At 41.6% G+C, this 24913-nt stretch overlaps 1 protein-coding gene across 2 annotated transcripts in view; it reads right to left on the reverse strand.

Moving 5' to 3' along the window:
- Positions 1-21347, reverse strand: part of LOC139540733 (zinc finger protein GLIS1-like) — a 246306-nt gene extending 224959 nt beyond the window's left edge. For both annotated transcript variants that reach the window (XM_071344650.1, XM_071344649.1), the window contains exons 1-2: positions 21115-21347; positions 20616-20932 (exon numbers count right to left, since the gene is read on the reverse strand). In XM_071344650.1, the coding sequence (XP_071200751.1) occupies positions 20616-20886 (271 nt within the window). In that variant the 5' untranslated portion in view covers positions 20887-20932; positions 21115-21347. The remainder of the gene's footprint in view (positions 1-20615; positions 20933-21114) is intronic.
- Positions 21348-24913: the final 3566 nt, after the last annotated feature.

Here is a 24913-nt window from a genome sequence, read left to right on the forward strand (position 1 = left end):
TTGGCGCTGCATGGGCCATGATGTTTAAAGGCTGAATTAGGAGGGATTCTCTAAGGGCTTGAGGCTCAAGTTTTTCACATAACCTGGCATTCATTGAGAAGGACTTTATACGAACTATAAAAAAAATATTCATTTCGTCCCTGAACTGTTTTCCAATATAGACTCCAAGCCTATAAAAGGGTTTGCTTTTCATTTATTTTTATTTGAAGAACTTTGAAATGCAAATGTTTGTTTCCTTACGCATAAAAAATGAGGGAGAAAATGATCTTAAAAGCGAAATTTGATGTGAAATATGAATTCTCGCCATGTTACATCATCCCTGACACAAACATGGAGAAAAAATGCTGGGTTTACGGTGCAACTCGTTTTGTGCTCTTAAATCAGTGTACCTTGGCAGCGAGGAGTGTACATATCCTTACGCTCTGCCTCTCTCGCGCTCTCTCTCTCTCTCTCTCTCTCTCTTACTGGACTCGTTTCATGCCCCACAGCTCATGAGGCCTGTGGAAGACTTTACAGTGGCCAGGTTAGAAAGGGCTTCATGTCCAATGATAGGATTGTAACAGGACTGTACATGTAAAATGAGGTCTGCGTAACTAAATGGGCATTTAGATCAACTGCTAATGCTATCTACAACATGGCTAACAAGAGTCGACTTTCACTCAAATTGCGGTTTTCAGGGTAAACACGAAACGTTTCTTTGATTACACCCTTCTCCAGACCACTTTGCTTTACAGGGATATGGCTCTGGCTAGGCTAACCTGCTTTCAAAATATGCACTTATTAAATACATAGTTCATTGTCCCGTTTAGTTTATAGTCCCAGCTTGTTGCTAGTTGGAATCCAAAGCAAAATGCAGAAAACAATAATGATTGTTATTCTACAAATCACAAAAGATTTATTGTTCCCAGAATAAAGTACACCCAAACCCCTGAAACATTTACACATATAGAGACACATGCTTGTAGTTTAGTTGGAAACCAATACACCATGTGAATGATTTGTAATCAGATATCACTATGTGCATCAAAATAACAAAGAACAAAAAAAACATGACAGATGAATTTGATAAATAAAACAAACTCTAAAGACTTTAATAATTCCACTCTTCGCCTCAGATTTCTTCCAAAACCAATTGAAGGGACAATTTTTTTTTTTTTATGCACAGAACAGCCTGTTTTACTTGTAATGCTTATGCCCAGTTTAATAGAGCTATACTCCAAATGTAATTAGAATATTCTGTCAATTCTATAGAGGCAATCAACTTCAAGTGTAAACAGTTATGCTTTATTCAAAGTGTTGAGCATTGGCTTCGCAAATCTCCTAAAACAGCTCTACTCTGTTTGTGCCTGTAGAGGCAACCTGGTGTCACAGCATTTTCGTATTATTCTGTACGTAAATCCGAGACACTCCATTTACACTCCATCCACTCCATGATATGTTACGTTTGGTATGATTACATAAGACAGTTAGTTACTTAAGGCAAAAACGAAAGTAGAGTGATTGGTCACGAGTTCGAATCTCATCACAGACAACTTTAGCATTTTAGCTAATAGCAACTTTTCAACTACTTACTTATTTTTAGCTACTCTGTAACTACTTAGCTAACCCTTCCCCTAACCCTAACCTTAACCCCTTTAGCTAACCCTTCAACTAACCCTAACCTTAACCGGTTTAGCTAACCCTTCTCCTGACCCTAACCTTAATCCTTTAACCAAACTCCTAAACGTAACCTTAAGCTTAGCCCTAACATTAGCCACCTAGCTGAATAACATATCCTACATTTTGCAAATTTGCAACATGTTGTATGTTTTGCAAATTTGTAACACATAATACAAATTGTAATTTGTAACATATCATACGAAATGGGTGATGGACTTCTAGAAATGATTACATACCATACAAAACGTAACATATAATACTAAATAGAGTGTCTCGGATTTACGTACAGAATAATACGAAATGCTTTAAGACCAGGTTGCTAGAGGAGCCTAAACTGTATGGAGATGATTAGGACACTGAGTATTCTGAAGATGTGGCTAACCCCATGTAAACAAAGAGAGCGTATGAAAAGACATAGAATACGAGTCCTCTTAAAGATGAAAGATGTGTGGTTGGCAGCATTCTACTCATGTGGAATGTGAAACATGTCCATCTAAGAAACCATAAGGGGCTTTTCTTCAAGAGACGGAGAGAGGCAACAATGAAACCTTAGACGAGACAAAAATGTCTGTATTTTATCATCTAATTCTAAACCCACATCTTCCGATAAAAAGTTTGTCTTAATTATATTGTAGATTGTCGTAGGAAGTCGCTGTCATGTAATCTCTCGGGAAAATTAGGCGATCCATTGACTTTGGGATTACAGTGCATGTGGAGTTTCGTTCGATGTCAAGTGTCAAGCAAGCTGCCATGTAATCCACTGATTCTATCTATATCAGTTAAGGGAAATGTTAGCCACACGGTTGAGGGCTGGTATTAGAGTTGTCATGAGTTGTCGCAGTCATCTCAAGACACAGTCAACACTTAGATCCACATTTAGTCTTTCCGAATCACCGTAGTTGTTTCAAAATGCAAAAAAATTCAAATCCTCTTGAGCCAGGGCTATATATCGAACTACGCACCTTCGATGTCTCAATCTCAGGCATCGACTCTCCAACCATCTCTGAACCCACTGCGACACAGTAGGCCTATGTGTTCCCCCCACGGGAACAACAAACACACTGTCAAACTCGATGGATCGTTCCCAATGAGCCTGGGTAACGCTGCCGAGCAAAGCAGCAGGTATTTGTTAGTTAGCCACTGTTTGAATTAGGCCCTGTCTCAAGCAGCTATGCATACACTCGTTCAGGAGCGCCAAGCGTTCACAACTGTTTTGACTAAGGCATCTGAGAGGGCCCGGTCGTGGAGACTCCTAGCATTTGTAAAATATTAGTGGCCTAGGCCCGGTGTAGTGAGTCCCAGGTCAGGGAGAGTGCAGCAGAGCAGGCATGCAGACAAGGGAAGGCGGCGGTGGTGAGTAACTCCCAGATCCTATCTTCTCTTCCCATCTGTGGCAGGCCAGTTAGGCAGTTACACAGGCCGTCTGCCCTGTGTATACATGAGGCACAGGTCTGTAATGTAATTAAGGGTATGTAGTGACAGTGGGGGGGATGACCTTACAGGAGGCTAGGTCTTCAGGTCTGGTCGCCTAGTTTGACAGTCAATGCCAATGTCATGCCATAGAGGGCCTGGTGGATTGTGGGTGTTGTACTGTAGTTGTGATTGATAAATGCTGTCATGATTGACTTTTGTTTACAGGAGTAGTTTTCTGTTTGTTCTTCAGAACGCAAGGCATTTACGTCGGTAACATTGCATGTTTTGGTCAGATTGAATGTTTTTGATTTGACTAGCCCCAGTTAGGGTATGTACGAGCTGTACAACAAGGGGAATGGCCCACATGCTCTTAACCTAATCAGTAGCCAATAGCCAAAAGACTAAATGAAAACCAACTGTGCGGGAATAATACAATAATTTGTCAAGGGAAAAGGGTGCAGATAAATTCTGCAAAGCATTTTCCAATTGGCCGCCGCTGCCGTGCTCGGAGCCAGCTACTCAGCACCTGGCTGTCAGAGGCTCAGAGCTGCCTAACTTCATTTCAATTTGAAACGCAACCCTATTAGATCACTGTCGATACAAGCTCAAAGAGGCTGATATGGCTTTTGATCAGTATTAGTCCACATATGCTGCACGCTGAGTTTTTAAGGGCAAAAGTGAAATAAACAGATTGAAAAAGAACAACGAAAAACTACCCAGCTCCCCTTCCCCAATCCTATGACTCAGCCTAGAGCCCATACTGGGGCCAAGGCCAGACGTTTCTCCCAAATATTCTTGTCAAAAACTCAAAGTGATATATAAGAATTGCTTCCTGTTGCGTGTACCTTTAAATGGGAGCCTTGTGAGCCTACGCGTCCATTCTATGTCGATCCTGAGAATGCCAGCAAATCAGTTATATGGCATAGCTTCTCTCGATGGGCCGTGGCTCTGTCGTAAATGCTGAGTACAGCGCAGAGCTGGGGGAAAGGCCATAAACGTCAGGCCAGCTAGGACACTAATGACCTGGTTCTTACTAGAGTGAGATTGTTTTGCTTTTCCATGTTGGCTGCAGCCCCAATGAGCCCCCCCCCCCCCCCCCCCGCGTGGGATTAAGCTCTGTTTCAAAGCTCGGCTCAGTCAGATATGTTTTTCTTCTACTTCCAATCAGAAGCACATATAGTGTTGTGTACACACTGGTGCACATACACGTATACACACACAGAAACGCACGCACGCACATACCACTCCAGTCACATTCTGTGTTCATGTATCTGTCGGTCTCCGGTTCCCCCACTGTGCACCCGACTTCAGCTCTGGTCCGTACTTGTTAAACCCAGCTCGCTCCTGTAACTGCCAACAGTATAACCCCCTAAGAGATCCTAAGTGTCTAACATGATGTTTGCATTAAGTAGCTTTTTATATAAACGGACTGCTGAGCCTTGGGGGGAAAAGGTTTAACATGTAAGTGAAGAGGTGGCGGTGCAAAATCGGGGTGACGCGGGGTGCAAACTCGGGGTGCAAACTCACCCAATGCACATTTACAAGGAGACTGACTAGGAGATTAATCATGGATTTCAATGGGGTTTATCATTTGAGGTTAATCTTTGATATTAAGAAGTTGATTAAATTATATAGCAGCTTTAATCTTACTAAACACTTTCCATTGGCCGGGGCAGGTCGGCTTGTGTCAGACAGAAATTGATGACATAGAAAAGCAACATTGGGCAAGCCCTAGAGCTCTTACTGAGACAGAGTAAATAGAATGAGTCAAACAGATGAGTGATGCGATGATGCCTCTCCTATTCCAGTGGAAACGTCTGGAACGAGACAGCAGCTCATCTGTGAGATGTGGTTTCCAGCTCCAGAGGGCGAGATCAGGCAAACATCTCTGGGAGAGCAGTCAGCAACATCAGTGTAGAAGCTAAAAAGACCTAAGTCATGATCTCAAATGAGTTTGGTCAGAAGTCCACAGAACACTAAGATTGAAATAACATCTGACAAACCTCAGAAACATAATCTTCTTAATTAAAGTGGATAGAATTATTTTAGTTTTTTAGTTTTATTGTCACATTCACTGGATATGTGCAGTGACATGTTTTGTTTTACAGGGTCAGCCATAGTAGTACGGCGCCCCTGGAGAAAATTAGGATTAAGTGCCCCGATTTTTCAACTCGTCGGCACGAACCAGCGACCTTTTGGTTCCTGGCCAAACGCGCTAACCGCTAGGCTACCTGCCGCCCTATATCACTAGGTTAGTTATTCTGGGAGCTGGATGTCGGCAAAATGCAGACAAAAAATAAGAAAGAAAATAAGTTATAAGCATAAATAGGGATATGAAGAGAGTCTCTAAGAGTCCGTCCCAAATGGCACCCTATTCCCTATTTAGTGCACTACCCACAGGGCTCTGGTCAAACGTAGAGTACAATAGAGGGTGCCATTTGGGACGAAACCAGTCTCTTCCTCTAGGTCCCAGACAGGTAGGAGAGCGAAGACAATCTACAGCATTAAGGCGGGAGAAAAGGCAGAAGAAGCCCATCGTGGGAAATGGCATGTCCTTATCACATTGTGGCATCTTTCCCCTACAATATTAACCATCCCAACAGCGGCCTCTCATTTCAAATCTAATTGAAGTCTGTCTAAATAACCCAAAGCGTACCGGGTAATCACAGCACTGGCACGGAGCCTCCAAACTTTATTAACATCCCAGGCCATGTCTCAAATGGTACCCCATTCCCTACGTAGTGCACCATATAGGGAACGGGGTACCATTTGGGACGCAACCCATGTGTTGGGCTGGGTTTCTCAGTCAGTTCCTAGTCCCAGTTCAACCATGCTGGTGGATTAACCTGGACAGGGAACCACCGTCACCCCACGTCCCAGTAATACTCCACTTCCTCCCGGCATATGGTCTACTAGTATGTCTGGGATATGATTAGTGTATTACAGTGAGGACTAAATGAGAGGCACTGACACCTGTATACAGTGATCCCTCGCCACTTCGCGGTTCACTTATCGCGGATTCGCTATTTCGCGGATTTTCATAATGCATTTTTTATTTTTTTTTGGTGCATTGTGCTCTGCATTCTGATTCGCTAAAAACTCACTCCCGCTTCTTGTATCAAAACATGCTACGAATTGTGCTATCATTTTGTCGTCTCGTGCAGTTATGTGTACGTACATAAAACAGCTTGGCAAATTTACATTAAGTTGGCCAGGAAGGAAGGAAGGACTAACGCTTGGTCGCTTAGCAACCATGGTGCGAATGGCCACTGAACTTAAGCGAGTAGCTGAGGAATGGGACCCTTTGATGAGCCGTTCATTACAGTTCTCCAACGTAATCGATGGTGGCATGTCGGTGTACAAGGATCTTTTTGCAAAGAAGAAAAAAGAGCGACAACAGCTGCCTATCACTATGCTCTTCTCCCGAACAAACACACCTGCACCGCGGGCTTCAGAAGAAGAGAACACTGCAGAGCGCAGTCAGGATGCAGCGGCCCAGTCTGAAGAGCAGTGAAACGGCCTACACGTGAGTCACTGTATTTGTATACATGTAATAGTTGCTAATTGTAAAAAAAAAAGAAGTTTTCTATTTCGCGGATTTCACTTATCGCGGGTCATTTTCGGAACGTAACCCCCGCGATAAACGAGGGATTACTGTAGTTCAAAGTTACTGTATGTTAAGTGTGTGTGTGTGTGTGTGTGTGTGTGTGTGTGTGTGTGTGTGTGTGTGTGTGTGCGTGCGTGCGTGTGTGTGCGTGCGTGCGTGCGTGCGTGCGTGTGTAAGAGAGAGAAGATATTTGTGCATCTGCCTGAATTAATACCATTTTCAATATTCCATCTTTAAGTATGTTATGTGTCTGAAGTCTTGCCATTGGACTCTCATCGAGTAAAACTGGTCGAAGTCAAAAACAGTATCCATATTGCGAGACTGCAAGCAATGCGAGATTGTTTTATTTATTTCATGAATTCAAATGCAATCTTCACTGTAAGAAGCGAAAAGAAACTGGGCAGCACGTTAATTTAAACATGCTCTCTTGGAGCAGAATGTTGTTTTAGTTTTTCCTCGGAGACCTGTAACCCGTTTTGATTGAATAGGGCCTGTTGTCTTTACACAGCCTCATCGGTTGGATTGACGCTTTGGCACGGACAACGTTGTAGCCTTGGTGTGGTGTCAAACAAGTTGTCAAAGTGAACCCTGTTCTTAAATTGGAGAGAACAACAAAGGAATCCAAAACCTTTGCCCCAAACACATGTTGACAGGCGGACAAAACTGAGACGAATGCCTCATAACTGCACATTACCGTAAAGCAGGCAAGCAACGTACAGAATTAAAACATAGGCTATTTTTCTTATTCTATTGCGCAATCACTCATTACGTTTCTAATTTCCCTAAATATTATGAGAGGATATAGACACATCTCTATCTTGAAAAACGCTTAACACACAGCACTCTTCTGAACGTACAAGTCAGAAGTAGCAAGGTACAGTAACACAATTTGTCTTTCTTCGGTTTATGATGGATGACAGCCCACATCGTTCACGAGCATTGCGAAAGAAGCAAAGTGTTTTTTCTCTAAACAAACTTAATTCAGTGCTTGCTCATGTGCGGTTATTAGTCCAGGCAGGGGAAAGCTTGGGAGTGTCATTTAATATTGCAGCAGGGCTGGATTGGATTACCCAGGACTAGAGAATAACTAATTCTTCCAGAACGCTGGGCTTTTATTAACGAGCAGTAATAAAATATATAAACTGCACTATTAGACTTTATAATGTCTTTCATAGTCCTCTGGGGCCGAGCCAGCCAATCGCGTCGTCCGCTCAGTGGGCACTGCCCCATGGCAGCTTCCTGGCACAGACGCACAGCGAACAACAGAGAGGATAAAACTGAGCCTTTTGGCTGATTCCTCCCCTTCGCTAATGAAGGCATAAAACAGCTCTGCAAGCATCATGTTTGCCCGTTCTCTTTTTGACCACTCAGATGAAGCCAATGGCTGATTGGCTTGGTGATTAGTCGGTGACATACCCAGCCTTGTAAAAGCTAGGGCCGTTGGTTTCAGACACTATCCACAAGAGACTGTGTACTGTTATTGTACTGTACATTGGAAGGGAGAGCGAGTTGCTGTTGCAATAGGTTTGGCCTCAAAAGCTACATTTGCTCATACCAGTAACTACAGGTAAGTACCAGCTTAGATATAAGGCATATTCTGGAGCACAAGAGCAGCACCGGGTGATTACTTAGCCACATCTTCAATAGAAGAGAACGAAGCTGACCCACCGACTCAGCGCAGTACTTTTTATCAGCCTGGCCCCCGGGGAGGGAGGAGGTCAAGGGTCAAGTGAAACAAGGCCCTGATGACCGGTATCTCCGTCAGCCTTTGGACCCATCCATCTTCCGCGGGCCTCTGCTAAGCACAGCCTATCGAACTGCCGCAGAGCCAGCAGATCTTTTCCCCCCCCTCTTTGATGAAACAAGGCAGAGGTGAGCCAAGAACAGCAAGTGCCACAGCCGACATGTAAATCAAAAAAAAACCCGGGCGCTAAAGTCATACACGGGAAGGGTCCGGGAGACGCAGTCGCTGTCGTCTGAAAATGCATGAGTAATACAGGCTCTATGGACGCGTGGTTAGCTAGAGGCATGTAATGCCTCCCCTGGCACAGAGAGAGAAAGAGAGAGGAGATGTAGAGAGAGAGAGAGAGAGAGAGAGAGAGAGAGAGAGAGAGAGAGAGAGAGAGAGAGAGAGAGAGAGAGAGAGAGAGAGAGAGAGAGAATCATCTCAGCTAAGAGTCAGTGAAAGAGTTCAGGCAAAACAATCAGATCCATTTCACGTGTAGGAATTTAATCCGCCATATCAAGACGAAAAAAGGAGGAACGTGTGGGTGAAACTTTATGAGTGATTCTCAAGGCAAAGTTCATGCTAAAAATACATTTCATGATGACATATCTGAGCCAATGCTGTTTTTCTTCGATTAAACCAAGGTCCAACGCACAATTCCTCTGGTGTTCCAAAGATATTTCGACACTCATTCAAACCAGATCAGATTTTTGCAGAATGACTGTTGGGGCTACATTGGCAGAGTGCTCTGGCTCTGGAACGTCAGGATGCCTTTGGTTAGTGTGACATGCCAGTCATACCACACTAATATAATAACTTTGAGGAGAGGATTCACCAAAAGACAATACATTCTGTACTAGTTTACTCACAGAACAGTGAAACAAGTGAAAACCTCATTGGTGAGAGAACTGCTGTTATTTGAAAAATAAACATGCAGTACAAAGTGTTTCACTACATCTTCAGCACAAACCATATAAAAAATGTTTCAAGTCATATCTGATGGTGTGAGTTGGTGTGTGTGTGTGTTTGTCCGTGTGTGTGCCCGGTGTGTGCGTGTGTGTGCTCGCTCACATACGTGTGTTTGTGCGCGCACATTCTTGCGTAGGTGTGTTTCCCGATGGTTGTGTCACAGTTGCTTTTTCAGAGGACACTCAAGAGGAAATGCTCTGTCACTACATAACCTCACACCAATAAACATCTCAGGGTCTTTAAAACAACCTCAGCAAAGCTGACGCAACACCCGTTACCTAGTTCCATCTCCGATCAGCTCTTATTTCCACAAACGTCATGAGTATTCCTGGGACACCTTTGTGTGACTGAAGAGATTCAACCCACTCTACTGCCAGAATCAGGGTGTTCTCCCTCTCTTTCTTTCTCTCTCTCTCTCTGTCTTCTTTCTCTCTCTCTCTCTCTGTCGGTCTGTGTCTCTCTTGTACGCTCTCTCCCTCTAGTATCTCTTCCCTCTCTCTCTGTGTCTCTCCCTCTATTATCTCTTCCCTCTCTCTCTGTGTGTGTCTCTCTCTATTATCTCATCCCTCTCTCTCTGTGTGTGTCTCTCTCTATTATCTCTTCCCTCTCTCTTTATTATCTCTTCCCTCTCTCTCGATTATCTCTTCCCTCTCTCTCTATTATCTCTTCCCTCTCTCTCTGTGTCTCTCTCTCTCTATTATCTCTTCCTTCTCTCTCTATTTTCTCTTCCCTCTCTCTTTCTGTGTGTCTCTCTCTCTCTCTAGTATCTCTTCCCTCTCTCTCTATTATCTCTTCCCTCTCTCTCTATTATCTCTTCCCTCTCTCTCTGTGTCTCTCTCTCTCTATTATCTCTTCCTTCTCTCTCTATTTTCTCTTCCCTCTCTTTCTGTGTGTCTCTCTCTCTCTCTAGTATCTCTTCCCTCTCTCTCTATTATCTCTTCCCTCTCTCTCTATTATCTCTTCCCTCTCTGTGTCTCTCTCTCTATTATCTCTTTCCTCTCTCTCTCTGTGTCGCTCTCTCTCTATTATATCTTCCATCTCTCTATTATCTCTTCCCTCTCTCTCTCTCTGTGTCTCTCTCTATTATCTCTTCCCTCTCTCTCTCTGTGTCTCTCTCTATTATCTCTTCCCTCTCTCTCTATTATTTCTTCCCTCTCTGTGTCTCTCTCTCTATTATCTATTCCCTCTCTGTGTGTGTGTGTGTGTCTCTCTCTATTATCTCTTCCCTCTCTCTATTATCTCTTCCCTCTCTCTCTCTGTGTCTCTCTCTCTAGTATATCTTCCCTCTCTCTCTCTCTATTATCTCTTCCCTCTCTCTATTTTCTCTTCCCACTCTCTCTCTCTCTCTATTCTCTCTTCCCACTCTCTCTCTCTCTATTCTCTCTTCCCACTCTCTCTCTCTCTTCCCACTCTCTCTCTCTCTCTATTCTCTCTTCTCTCTCTCTATTCTCTCTTCTCTCTCTCTATTCTCTCTTCTCTCTCTCTATTCTCTCTACCCTCTCTCTATTCTCTCTACCCTCTCTCTATTCTCTCTACCCTCTCTCTATTCTCTCTACCCTCTCTCTATTCTCTCTACCCTCTCTCTATTCTCTCTACCCTCTCTCTTCTCTCTCTCTATTCTCTCTTCTCTCTCTCTATTCTCTCTACCCTCTCTCTATTCTCTCTACCCTCTCTCTATTCTCTCTACCCTCTCTCTATTCTCTCTCTCTCTCTCTCTCTCTCTCTCTCTCTCTCTCTCTCTCTCTCTCTCTCTCTCTCTCTCTCTCTCTCTCTCTCTCTCTCTCTGTGTGTGTGTGTGTCTCTCTCTCTGATGACTAAGGAAGTGCTTTCATTCCATCAGTGAACATTCCCTCCTCTCCTTTTCTCAGGTCTGACTTCAGATTTTTACTGGAATACCGCAACAGAGCCATCATCAACCCTGGCGTTATGAATCAATGGAACATACTGCAAACATTACACACCTCCGTCCCAACGTCCGCGGAAGCACCATCACATTTACCCACGCCTCATGGCTGAGGTCATGTGACTCACACACTGTGAGAGACGTGGGCTGGCGCTGGGACTCCTGGCAAAAGGAGTCAGTGGTGTTTGTGTGTGGGTGGGGGATAAGTGTGTGTGTGCGTGCATAACAACACTTGGGTTGCGTTCCGACTGGCACCTTTACAGTACACTTCTTTTGACCAAAGCACCTATTACAATCCCTATATAGTGCAAACATTTTGAAGAAGTGCACTATATAGGGAATAGGGTGCCATTTGAGAAACAACCTTGGTGTTTGTTTATGCAAGCATCTTACATTGGAGTCCAGCACAGAGAACAGAAGATGGAAATAGATGGTAAAGAACAGCAGCACTGTTCTATGATACAGTAGCAACTAAAAGCATGGGGAATAATGTTTGACTGTTTCCCATAAACACTCAGATTATCACTCCTCAATCAGAGGGGCACAAACACAGGTAACTAAGTCAGTTATGGGGAATTCAACATGGGTGCCAATGCCACTTCATGAAGAGTTGTGGTGTGATCCAACTGTGTGTGTGTGTGTGTGTGTGTGTGTGTGTGTGTGTGTGTGTGTGTGTGTGTGTGTGTGTGTGTGTGTGTGTGTGTGTGTGTGTGTGTGTGTGTGTGTGTGTGTGTGTGTGTGTGTGTGTGTGTGTAATGTCATAGCTGCCTCACAGACTCATTCCAAAGTCGATTACTCATCTTTTCACGAGCTGAATAAACAGACAGACCGGTGCATTTATCTGAGAAAGCGTAGGATTCCAGCACTCCGCTCTAATTAAAACATTTTCCTCAAATAAGCTCATAACCTGCATCCCAAATGGCACCCTATTCCCTATATAGTGCACTACCTTTTTGACCAGGGCCCATGAGGCTCTAGTCAGAATTAGGAACCAGTGTTAGGCAAATGAGAAAAATCTAGAGTTTTTTAGATGAGTTCCAAGTCTTACAAAACCGATCTGTTGAGGGACAAGCATTGCGTATGAGTGACGCCATCTGACTTGAGACAATGCCGTATGTCATGTAAAAATCTTCCCAGCGTGAAATAGTTCCCGTTCGTTCTGATTGTGTTGTGATTGTGACTTCGTGTTGAAAAATTTCTCACTGCGGATGTTTCTTTCACACCCTTACTCGACCTCGACACCGTATACTTTCCCTATTCACATCCATCATTTTTTTTGCCCGGTACCGGGTTACCTTCAGACCAGTCCATGACACTTTTGGGGGACTTAGAGGAAAACGGAGAACACCGTGTTTGTGAGAGTCTCAGCTATTATATTGTAGCCAAAACCATTCAGATGCTGCAGACAGAAGTGGGGGGGGGTCGCAGAGCAAAACGGAAACCTTTCGGATGATACAGACATTTTTGTGAGAAGACCGATGGTCTCCTGGTCTGACAAACACCACTCTAGTTCTGCCACCTTCCACCGCAGACGCGGAAGGCTGATATCAGTGGATGTGGTGGCTTGAGACGCAGCCCATAAAAAAAACAAGATATCCCTACCTTTAAAAAAAAAGATTTTGATGGGGATTTTTTTATTATTATGCCGATTAGATTTCCGCTCGGACATCGACTCTAAATGCCTGAGAGCCAAATTGAACCGAACTGTCACATAATGGGGATTTAGTCAGAGACACTGAGATGTGATTGGTGTGTTGAATTCCTGATGTGTTCCATATGGAATGATCCATATGGGCTCTGGAGGGGAGACCCAGAGTGAGAGTCAGTGAGATAGAGCTGAACGGGTTTGAATCAATAGTGACTCCTTCCTCCGCACTAGCAGAATGGACCGGCCCAGCAGCCAAAGATAATAACAAATATGGCTTAGACTAAAGGCCTTATTTCATCAAAACCGCTAAGTGGGATTGGGGATATTCAAAGAAAAGTGTGTTGTTATGCCATAAGAAATGTTTGAAGTGAAATGAGATAGATATATTATCTTCTTTTTGTGCAGCACAATCTTTATTCGAATCCCCAAACTCCAGTTACTGGTTTTGTTTCAATAGCTAGGTCCCTTAAGTCCAACCCTAGTTGTTGTAAACCTTTAGAAAAAGAATTGTAATCAAAAATGATGATGATGTTAAATGTTCAAATTGAAACAGATATTATAGTCGCAGGGAGAAAAAAGATTTGCATGAGATCTGTATACTTTGTTGGTCTATGGAATCCTGGTGTATTGTCTACAGAACCTTCTATGGGAATTTCAGGGAGGCAGGCCAGGTATTGCTTCAGGTATGGTAGTGTACTCAGTCAGTGGCAATACCCTTAACAAAGGAAACAGCAGTTAATCTGCAGTGTAGCCTACCTTGGGGCTACTGCACTATACATATCAGTGCCCACCAGCAAATACAATATTATCTAGCATAGACAAATGGCCTCCTCATGATCATGTTTTTTAAGCTTGTATTTTTTATTTAATTTGATACCTTATTAAAGTTTCTCCTGGCTTGGCCAATGTTGCCGGAGATTCTATGGCTCTGTCCCAAATCTCAGCCTACTCGCTAAATAGTGCACTACTACTGAAAATCACTCCGCTCTCAGTAGCTATTACGCACTGGCTACTATGGCAAATTATGCTTGATTAACTGAGCAAATGTACTCCAGCTAGCAGCCTAGTGCTAACTGGTTTCAATGGCCATACGTTTGCCAGCTTGTTGATGAAGTTGTACGGCACCAAAGTTAAGGGGATTGTTCTCAGAATTCTGCATTTATCTGACTCTGACAGCTGGCACTGTCCCTCGCTACTTTGTAACATTTGGCCAACGCAATAACGTCGCAGAGAAGAAAGAGTCGGCTGTGCTGTAGAACTCAGCGCACTAATCACGGCAGAACAGATATCATGAAAACGAATTTGTGCATTAGCTAGAACTTCACTACAAGTTAGCTAGCTAGCTAGAGGGAGTATTCAGCATTAAGTGTATGAACTGGCGTTGTTAGCAAGAATCAGGGTTATGGTCAGATTTGCCAAATGGAGGGCGAGGGAGAGCTTTGTACACGTCTCTGTGTGTGGAGTAAAGGTGGTCTAGAGTTTTTCTCTCTGGTTGTACATGTAACATGCTGGTAGAAATGAGGTAAAATGGATTTAAGTTTCCCTGCATTAAAGTCCCCGGCCACTAGGAGTGCCACCTCTGGATGAGCATTTTCTAGTTTGCTTATGGCCTTATACAGCTTGTTGAGTGCGGTCTTAGTGCCAGCATCGGTTTGTGGAGGTAAATAGACAGCTACGAAAAAATATAGATGAAAACTCTCTTGGTAAATAGTGTGGTCTACAGCTTATCATGATATACTCTACCTCAGGCGAGCAAAACCTAGAGACTTCCTTAATATTAGATTTTGTGCACCAGCTGTTATTGTCAAATAGACACAGACCGCCACTCCTTGTATTACCGGAGGCAGCTGTTCTATCTTGCTGATTCACCGAAAACCCAGCCAGCTGTATGCTATCTATGTCATCGTTCAGCCACGACTCTGTGAAACATAAGATATCACAGTTATTAATGTTCAGTTGGTAGGATAGTCTTGATCGGAACTCATCCAGTTTATTATCCAATGATTGCACGTTGGCTAATAGGACGGATGGTAGAGGCGGATTTCACACTCGCCGTCAGGATCCTTACAAGGCACCCCGACCTACGTCCCCTATATCTCTGTCTCTTCTTCTTCTTGCGAATGACGGGGATTTGGGCCTTGTCTGGTGTCTGAAGTAAATCCTTCACATCCGACTCTTTCTTATATCTCTCAGACATAGGACAAACACTTCAAAACATTCTTACATTTGATTTATTTTTGACTATCTGTTTGTCCATGTATGAATCTGTTATTCATCGTGTTTCTATGGGCTAATAACATTAAGGCCAAATTCAATGTTTCATCAAATCATTTGTAAATATTTTTTGGGGGGATACCTACAGGGGTCCTAAAATTCTAAATCAAATAGCTAAATGATCCATGGCATGATCATCTTAAAACAATTAAGGCTTCGACACGAGATTAAGGCATGGACATTTTTGATGGTTTCACGTGGTTCGCATTGTTGTCTACAACTCTTCTGATGAAGCCTTTTGCCTGGAAAGAAATTGGCCATATTCTTCTATCATTACATGTAAAGTTTCCTTTCTTGTATAAAAGACATACAATATTACTAAAGGCAGGGCCGAAAAGTTCACTTTCTCTGAATAAATGTTTGATAAATGTATGCTCTTTACTCTAAAACCATTGTCTCAACTCCGCACAGAGAGAAGTTCCTCATCTGTTGAGTCCAGGCTATCTATGACATAAATCTAAAATAATGGTCCAACATTCCACGTGAGACCCTATAGTCTCATCCAGAGACAGGCGAATGAAATAAGATTAGGCTGAAATGAAGCATGATACTAAAGCCTGATGAGCCCTATAGATCATTTACATGTACTGTCCATAGATTCAGTACTGTAAAACACACCACAACGTGAGCATAGGGATTAGGGCTGAGGCACTACCCTAGGAAAGAGGCTGAACTGTGTTAAGACAAAAAAAATACGTGAAACTATTCCACAAAACTTTACCCCAAACAAAGAACTCAATCGCTGTTATTACTTCGGAACATATTTTTGTCTGCTATAAAAAATACCTTCGGACAGCTGAAGCAAGAAAAAAAAATGTATATGCATGTTTACCTTTCATAAATATTTCTAAATCCACAACACTGAATAATCATCTGAATGTCTTTCAAGAAAATGAAAAAAGGACTATAAATTATCTCCTGAATATTCATCCACACAGACCATAACTTCCTCCACAGCATATCTTGCATTCCCACATTCACAACAACAAATCCAGTACAAAAGCATCGTAAAAAAAAAAATGTCATGATTCATGTTGGTCTGGGACGATGGTGAGGGCACAACGGTGCTCAGCTCAGAGGAGTCAGTCCTCATAAATGCTGAGACACATTCAGAGACATATGGTTTGTGTTTGGCCAGGAAGAACAATAATCAAATCCTTTGAGCCTCTTTTTGTTAAAGGATGAATGCTAATATAAAAGTGGGTTTTGTATCATCATAATTTAGGATGAGGGAGTAATTACATCGGCCCTCTCTCTGCTGCACAACAGCAACATAATATAATATCTTCTCAACAGGATGTAAAGTAGACCAGGCTTCCCCCCCCCCCCACATAATCCGGGTAGGTATACAATGGTGTCTGTCTATATACAATTATGGGCACCCTTGATAAAGACGAGCAAAAAGTAATACTAATAATAAGCCGTATTGTATGAAATGTTTTGTGACAATTATAATATATTATACTAATACAATTGCTCAGATAAAGATTTTGTTCGACCATTCCTCCATACAGAATCTTTCCACATCCTTGATATCCTTTGTCTGCGCTTATGGACTGCCCTCTTCAAATCAAACCACAGGTTTTCAATGGGGTTCAAGTCCAGAGACTGAGATTATCATTGCAAAATATTGATTTTGTGGTCAATTTAAAAAAAAAAAAAGTGGATTTTGATGTGTGCTTGGGGTTATTGTCTTGCTAGAAGATCCACTTGCGGCCAATTTTTAGCCTCTTGGCAGAGGCTACCAGGTCTTTGGCTAGGACACCCTGGTACTGGATAAAGTTCATGATGCCATTGACCTTAACAAGGGCCCCAGGACCAGGGAAAGCAAAATAGCCCCATAACATCAAAGATCCACCACCATATTAAAATAGTATACTGTATGCATTGGTTGAAGCTCAATGTTAAATTCCAATCTCCCTACTGTCATATCTATGCCAATATGACACCAATGTCGATGAAAATTAGCAAATCAACTTGATTGGAGGTACACAACACACTCCCAGCCTCTCGTCATGAGCCATCTGGCCATTACCAAGAACCACATACCGAATTGGGTCATTGGCATTAGGAAAAAAATACAATTTCTTGCCCTGACCTAGCTGAATATCTAGGCATCAGTAAGGACGAGACTACAGCATCCATAAAGTGACCATTAGACTTGCCACCTTTCGGACTGAATATGTTTGTAGGGGAAACTGTTTTGATTAAATGTATCATTTATCGCTCTCACATGCTCATTTCTGTCCTAAAAGAACCAATGATGTGCTACCTTTTTTGTAGCATTTCTGACAATGCTAACATCTTTTCAGCTGAATCTCAGAGTTCTAAAATCAGGCCAAAGCACTTGGGTTGCACAGAAATAGCGCTAGTAGCTAGCTAACACCAGTTGGATGAGAGGCAAACTACAAGCAAAGGAAGCTAGCTATTTCACATGGTTGAAGTTATCTGTGTAAACTGTTGGCCTTGAAACTTGCGTGTAATCAGAACACAACCACATAAGCACAAACAAGATAGCGAATGTCCTTAGCCGCTATTGCCAATTAGCTAACCAACTAACATTAGCCAGTAACATTAGCTAGTTAGCTAAAAGCCAACAAGACTGTAACATTAGCTGCATGGACAGATTGCGATGCACCGGGACAACTCAATGTTGAAAATATCTCCCACATTCTTCCAAAAAGCACAGCTAGCTAGCTAGCTAAGTAAAGTTCATAGTCAACACCAAACTTTGGGAAATTGCCACACTGCTAATGTATAATACATGTAATGGGCATTGCTCATCTAACGTTAACATTAGCTAACGTTACTCCAAACACTAAGTAACCTGGCTTGAATCCTAAGCAACCTGCATACACATTGTTTGAAGTACAATAGATCAACATTGCTACTGTAGTGCTGGAAAACCTTGGTAGAGCATGGGTGGAGTAGGCATTGTGGTGCTCATGTGAATTTCCTTTATTTTTCGGCCTCTGACTAATGCCTACTTCTCACTTAAAACATCGTTATTAGTGTTTTATTTTACAGTAGGTATGGGATTATTTTCTGCTTATGCATCCTTATTTCAACACCAAAGAGTTCTATTTTCATGTCATTTTCATGTCGGCACTGGCACTTGGATTGAAACTGGTGCTATAGTCAGATGATATGAAAATAGAGCTCTTTAGCCACATACACCACTGGTGATTTTGGTGTTGAAATAAGGATGCATAAGCAGAATTTTTAAAAATTTAAATTCAGCATACAATATTAGATATAGCTCAGTATTTGTATTACTTATTTTATACAGTCTTTTTTGCTCATCTTTATCAAAGGCGCCAATCATTTTGGACCTGACTGTATATATCTGACCGTTATTTCAAGACACGGGTATGAAAGGGTCTGAAGACTAGTCACTGCACTCACGGCCTGTGCAGGATTCACAGTCAAAAATAATTTATGATTGAAAAAATGGGAATATCAAACAAAACAACAGAAATTTTTCAGTTCAACAAATTCTATAAAATCTATATTTCTGAATGATGAAAAGGATAAAAATATAATTCTATCTTCAAAGCATGACAGAAAGAAACTACAAATAATACTGTATGGTTGACGTAGATTTGAAGCAGACGGTATGTGTGTGTAACTAACGGCAGAGTATCAAACCCAGACCATCTGCACAACTCACCATCGACATGTTAGCCCACTGAGCGAACGTTTTAGGGGTTAGACATAGGCGCTAACACAAGTATTTAAGTCACAGACAAGATATTTGCCGCATAATACCTCTACATCATGAAGCACTACCTGCATTCATCCCAGTTCACAATATCCAATAATTAAAGGGGGAATTTTTTTTTAAACAATTTAATGTTCGTTAATAAACCTGAGTGAGGAGGTTACAAATTAGATTATAGAAAAGCCTTGAGGAATGTTTATTAATCTCAATGATGCTTAAATTCAAACTATTTTTAGGTAATTCACCAAACAAATGGCATTTCATCTTAAAATATCTACTATTACATTTACGCTTAAAATGAATTTCTTAAAATAAACTTGTGCTAATAGGCTACATAAATAATGTTCTATTCAATTTGTCTATTGAAGTTAGTTTGTACCTATCCAATTACAGTATGTTATCTGTAACAGCTCAATAAAATGGTATCCGCTCATATACTCCAGAGATGTCCGCATCTGTCCACCTCAATCTGTCCTCATACAGAACGTGTTCAATGAAGCACTTTCCCTAAAGTGAGTGCAGTCACATCTGTTGATGATCCACAGAGGAGAAGTCAAAGTGCTCCATTCTCTGGCTGTCCCTTCACATGTATCCCTTTAATATCTTCACGGGGCTGCGCTGTGTTGCTGAGATGACTTTGATTGTGGTGCTCTTTATGAAATTGGCAAGACTATACATCAGTGACCTCTGCACTTAATTAATGAGGTTGTTATCAACAGTAGAATCCACAACTGCAAACACAGATCTGTCAACTAAATATACAGTAGGGCCCCACCGCTTTATCAAAGAGCAGTGCACTTATAAAGACTCCATATGTAGCCAACTAGAAACTCTGGCACAATTTCAGAGTAACCAGATGGATGGGCTGGAAGGAATGACAATAAGGGCTGGAAGGAATGACAATAAGGGCTGGAAGGAATGACAATAAGGGCCGGAAGGAATGACAATAAGGGCTGGAAGGAATGACAATAAGGGCTGGAAGGAATGACAATAAGGGCCGGAAGGAATGACAATAAGAGCTGGAAGGAATGACAATAAGGGCTGGAAGGAATGACAATAAGGGCCGGAAGGAATGACAATAAGGGCTGGAAGGAATGACAATAAGGGCTGGAAGGAATGACAATAAGGGCTGGAAGGAATGACAATAAGGGCTGGAAGGAATGACAATAAGGGCTGGAAGGAATGACAATAAGGGCTGGAAGGAATGACAATAAGGGCTGGAAGGAATGACAATAAGGGCTGGAAGGAATGACAATAAGGGCTGGAAGGAATGACAATAAGGGCTGTAAGGAATGACAATAAGGGCTGGAAGGAATGACAATAAGGGCTGGAAGGAATGACAATAAGGGCTGGAAGGAATGACAATAAGGGCTGGAAGGAATGACAATAAGGGCCGGAAGGAATGACAATAAGGGCTGGAAGGAATGACAATAAGGGCCGGAAGGAATGACAACAATAGGATATTATTTGATACACTTATAAAATAGAATCCCTGTTTAGCATAAAAAGTGCAAATTAGAAGCTATAAATGTTAGTGATTGTGTTAATATTTCCCCAATATTGGCATGATACAATTTAGACAGCATGTTTCACCGCCCAACAAAACTGTTGCTTTAAACAACTAACGTTAGATTTTACTGATAAAATACATTATGCGATACAGATGAGCGCGTTGAATCAAAGGTTTAGCTTTACCTTGTTCGGGGGAGAGAGAGAAGCATGCGCGGGGAGATTTGGCTGTCAGAAGGCCTTTATCTTGAGGTCCATAGCGCTCTTCTGGCGCGGCATGCCGCTTTGGACTCGGACATTGCATATGACTCTGGGCTCCAAAACCGTCGTTCCCGATGCGTCTGGCGCAGATGTCCGATTTACTGCTGTACATGGAGAGAGTCAGTCCCGTGAAGTCTGAAAACGATGGGGTTTGGCAGTGACTGACCATTCCGAAGAGTGCTGAGGATTTCTGCATCGGAATTTCGTTGTTCCCAGTGTGTATTTTCTGTGTTCACATTTACCTGTGTTCGGGACAGAAAAGCACATATCTCCTTTAAAAGATTTGAAGACACATCAAACCATCTCCTAAACGTTTGGCATTGTTTTCCGAATTGGAAAATAACATGGAATCTTTGGGGATGATAAATGCAAGAATATACACTGACAAGAAGTGAATGATCTTCATTCTCTTGACGACACCTACCTTAACCGACTAATGAACCGACAAAAGGGGAGAATATGTATAGCCTATGGTCGGACTCGGTCAACATCAACATCGTCGGCCAAATGCGAAGAAAAGCACGTCTTAACCAACAGCATCCTTTCTGCTTCCATAAACTTGTAACACTTTTCTAAAGTATCAATTCTCAGCATCCAAAACATGCGTCTTCCCTTTGACTGACATCTGATGCATCCACTGAGTCGGCAGTATTCGAGTCATTGCGTTTCTGCACCAATGAAGGCACTGTCAGTTGGCCAATGGGAGGTTATGAAGATATTGATCGAGGAGAGTCGTTTTACGGGAGAGAAATTGATGTGCTATTGACGAAACAGCAGATCATGGACAGGTGCCAAGTAAATTATGAGCAAATATCACTACAACCATATGGCTTTAGGTTACTTAGGACTACAGGCACTTGTAGAGTACTGCAAACTTCAGTTAGAAATCGATTAGGAATAAGGGAACATTTATTTTATAAGACAAAGACAAATAAGGGAACATGTTGGGGGGGGATTTCATTGAAATGTATGGTAGCTCTGGTTCACATTGTGATTTGTTTAATTATTTTTATTAAGAAACTATAAAAAGGAAATAGAACAAGTGTCGATGATTTCATAATGATTAATTAAAAGACAGTGCACACGCACCAACACGCGCGCGCACACACACACACACACACACACACACACACACACACACACACACACACACACACACACACACACACACACACACACACACACACACACACACACACACACACACACACACACACACACACACACACACACACACACACAGAGAGAGACAATATAATAAATAATCTAATTTGTGACAACATAGATGTTCGATGTATTTCCAAATGAAGCACATTATTGAAGTATTCAATGTATTTTATTTGAGCTTGTAAGCCTAACCTTACAGTTGTTATAGTTGTATTTTTATTTCCGTTAAATTGTTTGTGTAGGTCAGGGAATTGAAAAGCCTATATGCTTATTTTTCATAAATTACAGTGTATATCGTATGTTGTTAAGGCATGCACCTATGCATCTGGCTCTTATTAGGTCAGTTTAAAAGTAAGAATTATCATGTGTCGCAAAAATAGACTGGAATTATAAGGCCTATGTGAACTAAGCCTGTTCGAGAAAATTATAGGCCTATAGACGTCCATCCATATTAACATGAATCACCTAAACAAATTATGCATTTGATTAGTAAAATAAATCAATTTAACAATATAGGCCTATGCCTATGAATTGTATAAGCATGATAGCACATGCTGTGAGGTTGAGGGTCTAGGATTGACATTTAAAAGAAAATAATAATAATAATAATGTGAAATATATTATTATAATTGTATTATATTATTATATATTTCTCTTAAATAAAATATAGGATGTGAATAGCCATTCGAGCATTTTCGTAATTTAGATAATTATTTAGAAATAGTGGTAGGCCTTGTGGTTTACAACACGTCAACGATATTAGATATAGGGTCATTCCATTTGATTTCAATCACTTTTTGACCGCACCCCTTTTGATTTCAATAAAACTTTCTATATATATTTGCCCATGGTAGAAGTGGTCAGAAAGTAACTTAGGGGACCTGAATGCCAAAACATTCAGGAGAATGAGGTGCTCAAAGTTGACTCATTTTGCATACTCCACCCTACCATGAGACATAATATTAATCAAATGAATTTTTCAATCAATCAAATGTATTTATAAAGCCATTTTTACATCAGCAGATGTCACAAAGTGCTATACAGAAAAACAGCCTAAAACCCCAAACAGCAAGCAATGCAGATGTAGAAGCACGGGTGCAGATGTAATATGTGTGTGTCTTCATCTCTGGATAGGATAAACATTGGAGTTTGACATAATTTAAAAGCTTACAAACAGGGTTGTCAAACTATTTTATAAAAATGTATCTAAAAATGTCTGAACTCTGTTTTTATATTTCATTTTAGCATATGTTGTAGCTTAGACCCTATTTTACATCATCTGAGATGTCTGTGTTGTGCCCGCCATTGGTTGAGACACAGCATGCTCTTGAATACGGGGTGGGTGCACCATGCGTGCCAAGGTTTTGGCTGATAAATGTACTAAAATGGAATAAAATAACATTTTCAACTTTCAAATGGTAGCACAAAGATGGTTGCAGGTCCATACATCAGAGAATGTGGACTTGAATGGGAATATCAGTTGTTTTAAATTATACTGTCGGTCTTCAATGGGAAACCTATTGGAATCATAGAAATATAGATAATAGAATAGAACTTCCTATTTATATGGACATTCAGGTGGGTTGACCGGTGGCCATCTTTTGTGGTAGTAATTTAAAGTTTCATTTCTCACATTCCTGATGGCAATTTCCCTTGTCACAACTGTGTTCACTGTAATGCTATGATCACAGGTTGGAGGTGGAATAACTTGTAACACAAATATGTTGTACATCTCCTTAAGTGTTGTTGTAACTTTCATTATGTGGGTAAGACCAAACGTGAACTTAAGACAAGGGTTTGTATGCATGATGCCTCCATTCGTAACCACAATGAAAAATCACCTGTTGCCAGCATTTCAATTGCAATAATCACAAACTGTGTGCCTTACATTATTTGGGCATTGATTAGTGAAGGCGTCACGTAGGGTATAGGAGATAGGAATAAATTACTTCTCCAAAGAGCGACACATTGGATAGATCGCTTGGGCACCCTTGCCCCAGCAGGTCTCAAAAAATAATGTTCCTTTTCTTCTTTTTTTTGTAGAAGGCTATAAATATGTAGGCTGAGTATACGCTCCCAACATTTAGGCTGATATCATAATGTATCTTTATTGTGTGTTTTGTGTATACACTGAGTATACAAAACATTAAGAACACCTGCTATTTCCATGACATAGACTGACCAGGTGAATCCAGGTTAAAGCTATGATCTCTTATTGATGTCACTTGTTGATCCACTTCAATCAGTGTAGATGAAGGGGAGGAGACAGGTTAAAGAAGGATTTTTAAGCCTTGAGACATTGATTTTTTATGTGTGCCATTCAGAGGGTGAATGGGCAAGACAAACGATTTAAGTGCCTTTGAACAGGGTATGGTAGTAGGTGCCAGGCGCACCGGTTTGTGTCAAGAACTGCAATGCTGCTGGGTTTTTCACGCTCAACAGTTTTCCGTGTGTATCAAGAATGGTCCACCACCCAAAGGTCATCCAGTCAACTTGACACAATTGTGGGATGTGGGAAGCATTGGAGTCAACATGAGCCAGCATCCCTGTTGACCGACACCTTGTAGAGTCCATGCCCCAACGAATTGAGGCTGTTCTGAGGGCAAAAAAGGGTGGGGTGGGGTGGGGGGGAGCAACTCAATATTAGAAAGGTGTTCCTAATGTTTGGTATACTCAGTGTTTTTTCATGTTTTCCCCAAAGCTCCCTCTGCTGGGATCTCTTGATTGGGCCAATATTGACTTTGTGAATCTATAATTATGCCCCCTTGTGTGTAGCCTGTATTGTTGTTGTAACATTGCCTCCTATGCATTCTGAAGAAGGCGTCATACCCAAAACGTTTGTAAGGCAATAGAAATATGTTAATTTAAGTTTATTTAGCGGAGAGCTGTCTTATTTTTGTTCAACTTCAATTTCAATAATGTACCAGTTAAATTGCAGTGATCTGAAGGAACATGTCCATTCTATTAATTATATTTCTATGATTAAAATGATGCCCGCCCTGTATTCAAGAGTATGCTATGTCTCAACCGATTGTGAGCACAACACAAACACCTCA

Source organism: Salvelinus alpinus, chromosome 16 (genome assembly GCF_045679555.1).
Source record: "Salvelinus alpinus chromosome 16, SLU_Salpinus.1, whole genome shotgun sequence".
Taxonomy (NCBI): Eukaryota; Metazoa; Chordata; class Actinopteri; order Salmoniformes; family Salmonidae; genus Salvelinus; species Salvelinus alpinus.